This window comes from Alligator sinensis, unplaced genomic scaffold (genome assembly GCF_000455745.1).
Source record: "Alligator sinensis unplaced genomic scaffold, ASM45574v1 scaffold1289_1, whole genome shotgun sequence".
NCBI classification, from domain to species: Eukaryota; Metazoa; Chordata; order Crocodylia; family Alligatoridae; genus Alligator; species Alligator sinensis.
The window spans coordinates 171,249-181,731 of NW_005843360.1; the positions used below are offsets into that span (position 1 = coordinate 171,249).

At 52.4% G+C, this 10,483-nt stretch overlaps 2 protein-coding genes across 4 annotated transcripts in view; both read left to right on the forward strand.

Moving 5' to 3' along the window:
• Positions 1–6,564, forward strand: part of LOC102383179 (zinc finger protein 883-like) — a 9,628-nt gene extending 3,064 nt beyond the window's left edge. For 2 of the 3 annotated variants that reach the window (XM_025194963.1, XM_025194965.1), the window contains one exon: positions 2,226–4,809. In XM_025194963.1, coding sequence (XP_025050748.1) covers positions 2,226–3,862 — 1,637 coding nt within the window. In that variant the 3' untranslated portion in view covers positions 3,863–4,809. Of the gene's footprint in view, positions 1–2,225; positions 4,810–5,872 lie in introns of those variants that run through there. The other variant, XM_025194964.1, reaches the window with a different exon arrangement.
• A 3,418-nt stretch (positions 6,565–9,982) lies between these two features.
• Positions 9,983–10,483, forward strand: part of LOC106723222 (protein ZNF783-like) — a 5,900-nt gene continuing 5,399 nt past the window's right edge. The window contains exon 1 of the mRNA XM_025194968.1: positions 9,983–10,455. The gene's annotated coding sequence lies outside the window, so the exon portion shown is untranslated. The remainder of the gene's footprint in view (positions 10,456–10,483) is intronic.

The window sequence follows — 10,483 nt, forward strand, 5'->3', positions numbered from 1 at the left end:
CCTCTCAACCTTCTCTTGCGGAGGCTGAAGAGGTCCAGGTGCCCCAGTCTCTCCTCATAGGGTTTGGCCTGCAAGCCCTTAACCATACGAGTGGCCCTTCTCTGGACCCTCTCCAGGTTATCCACATCCCTCTTGAAGTGCGGCGCCCAAAATTGCAAGCAGTATTCCAACTGTGGTCTGACCAGCGCCCGATAGAGGGGAAGTATCACCTCCTTGGATCTGTTTGTCATGCATCTGCTGATGCACGATAAAGTGCCATTAGCTTTTCTGATGGCTTCGGCACACTGCCGACTCATGTTCATCTTGGAGTCCACTAGGACTCCAAGATCCCTTTCCACTTCCGTGCCACCCAGCAGGTTATTCTCTAGGCAGTAGGTATGCTGGACATTTTTCCTCCCTAGGTGCAGCACTTTGCATTTCTCCTTGTTGAACTGCATTCTGTTGTTTTCCGCCCATATGTCCAACCTGTCCAGGTCTGCTTGTAGTTGTTCCCTGCCCTCCGGCGTGTCCACTTCCCCCACAGTTTTGTGTCATCTGCAAACTTGGACAGAGTACACTTCACTCCCTTGTCCAAGTCGCTGATGAAGATATTGAAGAGTATCGGTCCAAGGACCGAGCCCTGCAGGACCCCACTGCCCACACCCTTCCAGGTCAATACCGACCCATCCACTATGACTCTCTGGTCCATGGGCAGCTCAGAAGTGGCGGTGCCGCGGTGAAGACTTGGCAGCCCTGGAAGCACCAGCGACAAGAGTGGGAGGGGCTGCTTTTGCCCCACGCTGAGCAACAGTTTCTCTCCTGTGCTGCAGCTGCCCAACCTGAATGGATGAGCCTGCAGCTGGCATCGGGGTCATGGGGTGAGGGCTGTGTGCGCTGTTGCTACCATGGGGATAGCTCAGAAGTGGCGGTGCCGCGGTGAAGACTTGGCAGCCCTGGAAGCACCAGCGACAAGAGTGGGAGGGGCTGCTTTTGCCCCACGCTGAGCAACAGTTTCTCTCCTGTGCTGCAGCTGCCCAACCTGAATGGATGAGCCTGCAGCTGGCATCGGGGTCATGGGGTGAGGGCTGTGTGCGCTGTTGCTACCATGGGGATGGCGGCAGTCGGATGGAGTAGCTGCTGCTCAGACTGCCTAGAAATACAGCCGTACTACAGATTTGCGCCTGCCTCACTTCATGCCCAGATGGTGGCAGGACGTGCCACAGCTGGGCCATGCCTTGGCTAGGCAGAACCCAGGAACCTGCTGCAGGCCAGACAGAAGTCCTCCGCAGGTTGGATCAGTCCTGTGGCCTGTATTTTCCCCACTCCTACTGTTATGCATCCAGGCAAGTTGTTGTTCCCACTCTCTGATATTCAGTGATGTGGAGACAAGCAGCTGTTCCCTTCTCTGTCTAATGACAAATGTTAGGGGATAACCAGGTTTGCTGTCTTGATTTTTCATCTCATATATGGTTTCACTGGGCTGCAATGATCTTAAGTTTCTTAACTCAGCAATGTAAGAGTTCATTCCCCAACTCAAGGTAGCCATACCTCTCTAACATGCTCTCCCAGGGTATGATGGGATTTGTAATCCCCAGTTGAAATCAGTATGGTGTACAGAGGCTATGTGTAGCCATTCCTGTTGGGCAAGAAAGAAGCTGAGGCTCTCTCTGGCTGCTTTTGTTGAGGTTGACCTGGAACCCAGGAAGAGTTTCAGCATGGTCTCAGGCTACATTAAATGGCTCCATGGCATGGATGGGATTCACAAGATTTCAGGTTGTGGGGGAAGTGAATCCCCCATGGTATGCATGAGAATTGCCCCCTTCTTGTTTCTTCTCTGGGGCCTTGAGTGTCACGAAGCCTGAGACTCAGCAAAGAGTCCAGGTTCAGGTTTATGCCAAGGCCTAAGACCCTTTGAAGACTGCTGTGACATGGAGGCTGCCTGGGACCCGTGAGCAGAGGAAAGCTCCATGGGGGCATGGGATGGACAACAGGATACAGACAACAGGGCCAGAGACTCAGTCCTGGCTCTGAACTCCACTGAGTAGGGAATATTAGCCCAGCATGGGGACCTGCCCCTTCCTCACCCCCAACACTTGGGGTTTTGACAGGAAGACCTTGCTTTCTTGAGGGAACACAAGTGCCAAGGTCCACGCCTGCTCTAAGGCCCATCCCAGTAGAAGGAATAGCAGTGCGTGCCCTTTGCCAGCAGGGCAGGGACTAATCTGGAGTTTCTCTTCCCCATGCAGGAAGTGCCTGGCTGTTGAGCAGAGCTGAGGAGCAGCGTCCTGCGGAAGGGTCTGCAGACCTAGAGTCAGTACGAACTTCCCCAGGGAATTTGGATGAGATGGATTACCTGAGACCTGAGAAGGAGCAATGGTACAAGAGTCAGGGGAGGCCCCAAAAGCAGAAGGAGGACATAGCGAAGAACCAGGTACCATCTCCAGTTGAGTGTGAGAGTGGAGAAGGGGCAGAGAAAAACTTCAAACAATCCTCTAACCCGGCTGGGCATCAGCTTGTCCACACAGGGGAGAAACCATATCAATGCTTGGAGTGTGGGAAAAACTTCACCCGATACACCTACCTGGTCCGACACCAACTTATCCACACTGGGGAGAAGCCACATAGGTGCTCAGACTGTGGGAAAAGCTTTACCCACTCCTCCGGCCTCACTCAGCACAAGCTTATTCACACAGAGGAGAAGCCACATCGGTGCTTGGAATGTGGGAAGAGCTTCACCCGATCCTCCGCTCTGAGTCTGCACCAGCTTGTCCACATGGGGAAGAAGGCACATCAGTGCTCCGAGTGTGGGAAGAGCTTTGCACAATCCTCCTACCTGACCAAGCACTGGCTCGTCCACCAGGGGGAAAAACCATATCACTGCCCGGAGTGTGGTAAAAGCTTCACCCGATCCACCTACCTGGCCCAGCACCAGCTTATCCATACAGGGGAGAAGCCACATCGGTGCTCAGTGTGTGGGAAGAGCTTTACCCACTCCTCTGCCCTGGGTCAACACAAGCTTATTCACACAGGACAGAAGCCCCATCAGTGCTCAGAGTGTGGGAAGAGCTTCACTCACTCCTCTGCCTTGTCCCAGCACAAGCTTATTCACACGGGGGAAAAGCCACATCAGTGCTCTGAGTGTGGGAAGAGCTTTGCGCAGTCCTCCTACCTGATCCAGCACTGGGTCGTCCACATGGGGGAGAAACCGTATCAGTGCTTGGTGTGTGGGAAAAGCTTCAAACGATCCTCTAACCTGGCCCGGCACCAGCTTGTTCACATGGGGGAGAAGCCGTATCAGTGCTCTGAGTGTGGGAAGAGCTTCACCCTATCTTCCTCCCTGGTCCGGCACCAGCTCATCCACACAGGTGAGAAGCCACATCAGTGCTTGGAGTGTGGGAAATGCTTCACCCAGTCCTGCCAACTGACCAAGCACCAGCTCATCCATACGGGGGAGAAGCCACATCAATGCTCAGAGTGTGGGAAAAGCTTCAACCGATCCTGTACCCTGGCCCAACACCAGCTTATCCATACAGGGGAGAAGCCACATCGGTGCTTGGAGTGTGGGAAGAGCTTCAACCGTTCCTCCAATCTGGTCCAGCACCAGCTTATCCACATAGGGGAGAAGCCACATCAGTGCTCTGAGTGTGGGAAGAGCTTCATCCTGTCATCCAGCCTGACCAAACACTGGTTCACCCACATGAGAGAGAAGCCACATCAATGCTCAGAATGTGGAAAGAGTTTCACCCGATCTTTTGACCTGTCACGGCACCAGCTCATCCATACAAAGAAGAAACCACATCAGTGCTCAGAATGTGGGAAGTGCTTCCTCCACTCCTCCAAACTGGCCCAGCACCAGTGCATCCCTCTCCAGGATTGTCCATAACTCTGTAAGCAGTACTGGAAGGGCTTGGGGATGCATACCTGCTTAGCACTTACCAGTGTCTGCAACCAGGGAAGCAGGGATGGCCTCCCAGGTTAGATGCAGGTGAGGGGTTAAAAGGAAACACCTCAGGCAGAGACCAGCCCAGATGCTGGGGGAACCTGTGAGGAGATGATTTCTGCATCAGCCTTGAAGCCTGTGCCATTCCCCTCATTCTCTAAAAGCAGACAGTGCTCCTAGCAGGAGAAGAAGTACCTTCACAATAGGTGCCCTCCCCAAGACAGCTGGCTTCATATAAGATCCAGGGACTCTCTTTGGCAGACTCCCAGCTTTGACTTCCCACCTGGTCCGAGGTTTCTTGTATGAGAGGCTCTCTAGTTGTAGGAAGGAGGACATTTATTGCTTGGGAACCATTCCCTGCCTTCCACTCTGACTATGCCTTTCCTCCCCATGGCATCACCTGTCTCCCAGGCCTGCCCATACCCATGGGGGTCTGCAAGAAACTGCTACTGCCACCCCATGAGCCCAGTTTCTCAGGTTTTGCTTCTCAGCCCCTCATCGGAACTACACCCCCAAGTATAAGCTGCTACCCTCCTCTGCCTCGCCCCCGGCCCTGCACCTTCCTTTCCTTTATGCCATTCTCTGGGTGGGGACAGTATAAAAGCATCCTCTGGGTGAAATGCAGCATGCTGTAATCTCCCTTTGGGAATACTGAGGCTTCCCTGCTAATGCCAAAGCCCTTTGGCTCCATGAGCGTCCTGTAAGAACTACTACAAGCGGTTAGTAACCCATCCCACAGAAAAGGCCCTTGGGGTTACAATGGGCTACCAGCTGAATATGAGCTAGCAGTGTGCCCTAGTTGCCAAGGAGTCTAACAGCTTGCAGGTCAAGGGAAGTGATTATCCCCCTCTATTCAGCACTGGTGAGGCCACATCTGGAGTACTGTGTCCAGTTTTGGGTCCCCCATTACATAAAGGATGTGGAGAAATTGGAGAGAGTCTGGCGGGGGGCAACATCAATGCTGAGGGGGCTGGGGGACATGACTTCTGAGGACAGGCTGAGGGAACTGGCCTTTTTTAGTCTGGAGAAGAAAAGACCGGTGAGGGATTCAACAGCAGCGTTCAAGTGCCGGAAGAGGGGTACGAAAGGATGGAGCTAGACTGGTCTCAGTGGTGGCAGATGACAGAACAAGGAGCAACTGTCTCAAGTTGCAGGAAGGGCAGTTTAGGTTAGATATTGGGAATAATTCTCACTAGGAGGGCAGTAAAACACTGGAACAGGTTACCCAGAGAGGTGGTGGAATCTCCATCCTTGCAGGTTTTCCAGATCCGGCTAGACAAAGCTTTGGCTGGGATGATCTATTTGGGGATGGTCCTGCTTTGAGCAGGGGGTTGGACTAGATGACCTCCTGAGGTCCCTTATAACTTTAACTTTCCATGATTCTATGATGCAGGAGCACAATCATTCATCTCCATAACTGTCCTGTCTGCTGAAACCTCCAGTGTATAAGTTTGCCCCTATATTACAGCGTTTAAGAAAATAAACTTGTGACTTTTGAATGAGCCTCAGGTGTTTGGCAGAAGGGCTGGTTTGTCTTGTTGTTGGAGGTGGCCACAGAAAGGAGGGAGGGAATGGTAGTTTTTTTGACAAATGTTGAATGTGCCTGTTGTTGAATTTCTAAGGGATGGTGGAGTTTGGCGGCAATGTGTGTAGGTGTGGGAGTGTACGTCAAAGAACTTGAATCCGAACCATCCCTTTCCAAGAGGGGAACATGGGTGCAGATCAGTTAAGGTCCCCTGATGTCTCTTCAGAAGGCCTGACTTCAAAGTCTGCTTCCCACATGCAGTTCCCACATTTGTTGTCAGGGCCCTGAGCAGGGTTGAGTAGGAGCACAGGGAGGCACCAATGTCCACTAAAGCCCCCCTCTCCAAAATGGGTCAGGCCCCATGTGGGGGTGCAGCCAGCCTCATTTACTGCCAAGAGAAAGGGCAAATGTCTGCTTCTCTCCCACAGCAGCTCCAGCAAGTGACTGGGAACATGGGAGAGTCCAGCTGAGACCCTGCTGATGAGGTCAGGCCTCCACTTCCACCCATGGTTCAGATTCCGGAGACCCAATGGCCTGCTGAGGAAGGTGAAGTTGGAGGTGGTGATTTCGAGCCCAGCTGCACTTCCCACATCTGGCAGCCAGTGTCAGGTTTACTGCTATCTATTGATAGCCCTCTCCCCACCCAACCAAGAAAAGCCTCCAGTTTTACTAGCCTGAGGCAGCCCAGGGACCCTTTGAATATCTGAAATGGGCCTTCACCCCTGCCTCTTTGCTAGCTTGTCCAGATCACACCTTGTCATCTACGAAAGAAATAGATGCATCTAGCACTGTAAAAGGTGTGGTGGTTTCAAGTGGCAGGCCCCAGACCAAATCCTGCATCTCTGCATCTTCTTTTCCTGCAAACGTATCTCAGGAGAAAAGAAGTCTTGAGATCTTGACCTGTCAACATGTGGGCATCAGTGGCTTTTGGAAAGTGGTGGCAATACTTTGAAGAACCAGAGCGCAAAGTACAGGTTTTTACAGATGGCAAAAACCTAGTTGCCAATCTGCATCCCCAGAAACTGGCACTAAAAGTCTTGGCTATAAAGGACCAACTATCGGGATCATCATAAATTTTAGTTTATTGAACGAGATGTGAAGTTACCAATAAAATCATAAATGCAACTTAGTTATGAGTGGTACTTGTCACCTTAGCGCGCACACACATACGTGGGTTTGAATGAGTGTAGCATAGTGTATAGTAGCTGCTGTAGTGATTCTGAGAGCACTGGTGTTAGTATATCTACCTATCCAAGGCCCTGTGGATTTGCTATTGATGGTCACCTTCCTCCCAGGTGATGTCTTCAGAAGGGGGTCGCCTGCTTGTCCTTCTGTCTCTTTGTCTTGGTAGGTCGGGTGCTGGATGAGAGGGCGCCACTGGAGGTCACGCTTCAGTGCCTTTTATCCCTTTCTGGCAGAATTGCATGATTCCCCAGTATCATCTTGGCTGCCCAATCCGGAAGTCGCTGTCCCACGTGGGTCTTGAGTACTGCATGACTGCTGTGCATCACAAGGATCTCTGCCTTCCGGTACGTGCAGTTTCGGGAGTCAGTTTGAGATTTTGATTAATTTAACAATGGTATTGTTAAGGGTTGCAGGAATAGTCAATAGGGTGGCTATCCCTAGCATCATGAACAAGTCCGCAGCGCTCAAAGAGTTGTCATAGAGTAAGGCTGGAAGAGACCACCAGAGGTCACCTAGTCCAACCCCCTGCCTGAGGCAGGATCAACCCTATCCAAAACATCCCATACAACCATCATCTGAACTGTACATAAGTCTGTCCCTAACCCTGATACAACGTATACCTGACACCTTGATCTTCCAGAGGTAAAGCAGGGAAAACACGGCTGCCAATGTCCTCCTCTAAAATGTTGTCAGCGTACTGTATACTGAAGAACTCCATGGCAGATGGCCAGACCCCGCTCCTGCTTCAGAGGAAGACAAAAACCCGACAGTCCATATCAATCTAAACATGGGGTAAAATTCTTTCCTGACCCCAAATATGGTATTTTGTCTGACCCTGAGCAGAGAATTGGCCAGCCCCAGTTAAAGTCCCCAGCCTTAACTTTAGCCAACACCCAATGCCTCTGGGGAGGCTTAAAACCTCTCTGATCCATATAGCAGAAAAAAAGGTGGTGGGGGGAGAGGCAGCATCCAACAGAGCCTAGAAGCCTGGGGAATATTCATGGTAGAAAATAGGCATCTCTACACCAAGATCATCCCTAACCAATAGCTCTTCAACCTCTTCTTGAACATCTCCAGCGATGCAGAGTGCGCACCTTCCCTAGGCATCTATTTAACTGCCTCGCTATTCTCACAGTGAAGAAGGTTTTCCAGATATCCAATGTAAATTTACTTTGCTGCAACTTCAAGCCATTGGTCTGTGTCATCCTCTCTGCAGTGAGATAGAAAAGATGCTTTCCCTCTTCTACATTCCAGCCCTTCAGGTATTTGCAGACTGCTACCACATCCCCTATTAAAGTGCCTTTTCCACAAACATGCCCACCTCTTCATATGACTTGCTTTCCAAGCCTTTAACCATCTTTGTTGCCCACCTCTGGACCCTCTCTAACTTCCTCATGTCCTTTTTAAAATATAGAGCCCAGAACCACACACAGTATCCAGATGAGGCCATTCCAGTGCTGAGTAGAAAGGCACTATCACCTCCCACATCTTGCACTTAATGCTTCTATTGATGCAGCCCAAATCTGCATTGGCCTTTTGTACAGCTGTATCACACTGAAGCCTTGTATTGACTCTGTGATCTACCAAGACTCCCAGATCCTTTTCCATAGAACTGCCATCCAGCCAGGTGTCCCCCATTTTGTATTTGTGTTTTTGATTGTTCCTTCTGAGGTGTAGCACCTTGCATTTATCTGCATTCAACTTCATCCTGTCAGATGCAGCCCAACTTTCCAATCTGTTTAGATCCTTCAGAATTGCACTCACATCCTCCAAAGTGTTCACAATCCTTCCACGTTTCCTCCACAAACTTGCTCAAGAAGCTTTCTATGCCAGCATCCAAATCATTAATAATCATACTGAACAGCCCCAGGACCAGGACAGACCCCTGTGGCAATCTACTGAAAACCTGCTGTTCTGATAGAGACCCATTAAGAATTACCCTTTGCTTACAGCTATTGAGCCAGTTATCTATCCATCTTGTGGTATTTTTACCAAGCCCCCATTTCTCCAATTTGTTTAGGAGAAGGTCACATGGGAGCTTGTCAAAAACCTTGCTGAAGTCCTTACACATGATATCCACAGCATCCCCGACATCTACTCAAGTAGTTACATTGTGAAAGAAGGAGATCAGGTTTGCCTGACACAATCTGCTTTTCATAAAACCATGCTGCCAGTTTGCAATCAGCCTTTCCTCCCCCAGGCTTTCCTTGATAAGCTCCACTAATTTCCCAGGTATTAAGGTGAGGCTAAGCAGTCTGTAGTTCCCCGGGTCCTCATCCTTGCCTTGTTAAAGAGGGGAACTTCATTGGCCCTTTTCCAGTTCTCTGGTACCTGTTGTGTCTCCCACGACTCCATGGAGATCATTGCCAACAGGTCCAAAATCTCCTCTGTCAGTTCCTTCAGGACCCTGGGATGGAGCTCATCCAGCTCTGCTGGCTTGAATTCATTCAGACCCAACCCTCCTAGTGTCATATATTTGGATTTCCAAAAGGCCTTTGACTGGGTCTCCCATGTGTCCCCAAGGTAAAATTGGGGAACAGCAGCCTCAACAGCCTTACAGTCAGACGGCTGGGGAACTGGCTCCGTGGTTGGAATCAGAGAGTGATAGTTAATACAGCAGCAGATCTCTCATCTCAACACCTGCCGAGAGCCTGGGACTCAGCTGGTGCCAGTCACTGCCATCTAGGAAGAAGAGCAGATGTCATCAGCCCTGGACTCTGGGGAAGCCAGAGGCTCAGTTAGGACTGGCCTCATTGTGCCTGGAACAGCACAGACCCTTGGCAGAGCCAGCCACTATCCAGCACTGCACCACCATCTGCGGACAGAAAGTCCCAGCCCTGGCCTTGGTGGGGGATAGGGGGTACCAAATACCCACCTCGCTGCCCCTTATTTGTGGGTTTGAAGCTTGGAGCAAAATCCCCTTTCTTGAGTCTTAGCTGCCCAGTGCTTCTCCTCGGGGCCTTGGGCTTTGCTTCCCAGCTCTGCTGGAGCCTCCTTCCCGAGACAGGGGAGGCTGCAAAAGGCCCTTTTGGCATCATCTGCAGGCTCGAGTCCCAGAGCAGCGGGGCTGGAAGGGCTGTGCTTTCGATCTGCTGCTCACACCTAGAGTAAAGCTGTTTGGGGTTCCCCGTCCCGCGCTCCTGCCTCCGGTCCCATCTCAATCCGCCGGCCTACAAGGCTGTCATCCTGGCACAGACAGCGTCTCCCTTGCACCAACGTTATGTCCTGAGTCTCTCTCCTGCTTGGGCCCAGACAAGCCCCCGCTCTGGTACAGGTTGCACGACTCAGAGGTAAGCCGGCAAGGGGGGCTGGAGGACTCGGGGGAAACTGAGGCACGGGGGAGGCCCGGGCACAGAAGCTGCAGGGCCCGGGGCAAGGGGACGCTCAGGGAGCTGAGGGCCCCTGGGGAGAGATGCGAGTAGTGTGTGCAGTGTGTAATGCGATGTGTGCGGTGTGTAACGTAACGCCCGGCGTGCGCTGGAAACGTGCTACGAGCGCGTGCCAGAAGGGGAGCAGCCTGGCGGGGACGGACCCCGGACTACAAATCCCAGAGGCACCCGGGAGCTGGACGAGGAAGCGAGGAGACAGCCCGCACTGCAAACCCCAGAGCACCTTGGGGGCAGGAGGGCGAGGTGGCGCCGCACCTGGGGGCGGTGGCGCCTGCTCCGCGCTGGCCTGGCGCGGGGAGGAGCGTCTGCGCAGCGGGGCCGAGCGAGAGCCGCTGCACCTGGTCCCGGCCTGCAGCCCGGCGCCGAGCCACTCTGCGCTGGAGCTGGTTTGGGGACGCGGCCGGGGCGGGCAGGGGACTCTGGGCTGCGCCCCAGCCGTATGACCCACCTCTTCACCTGCCCTCC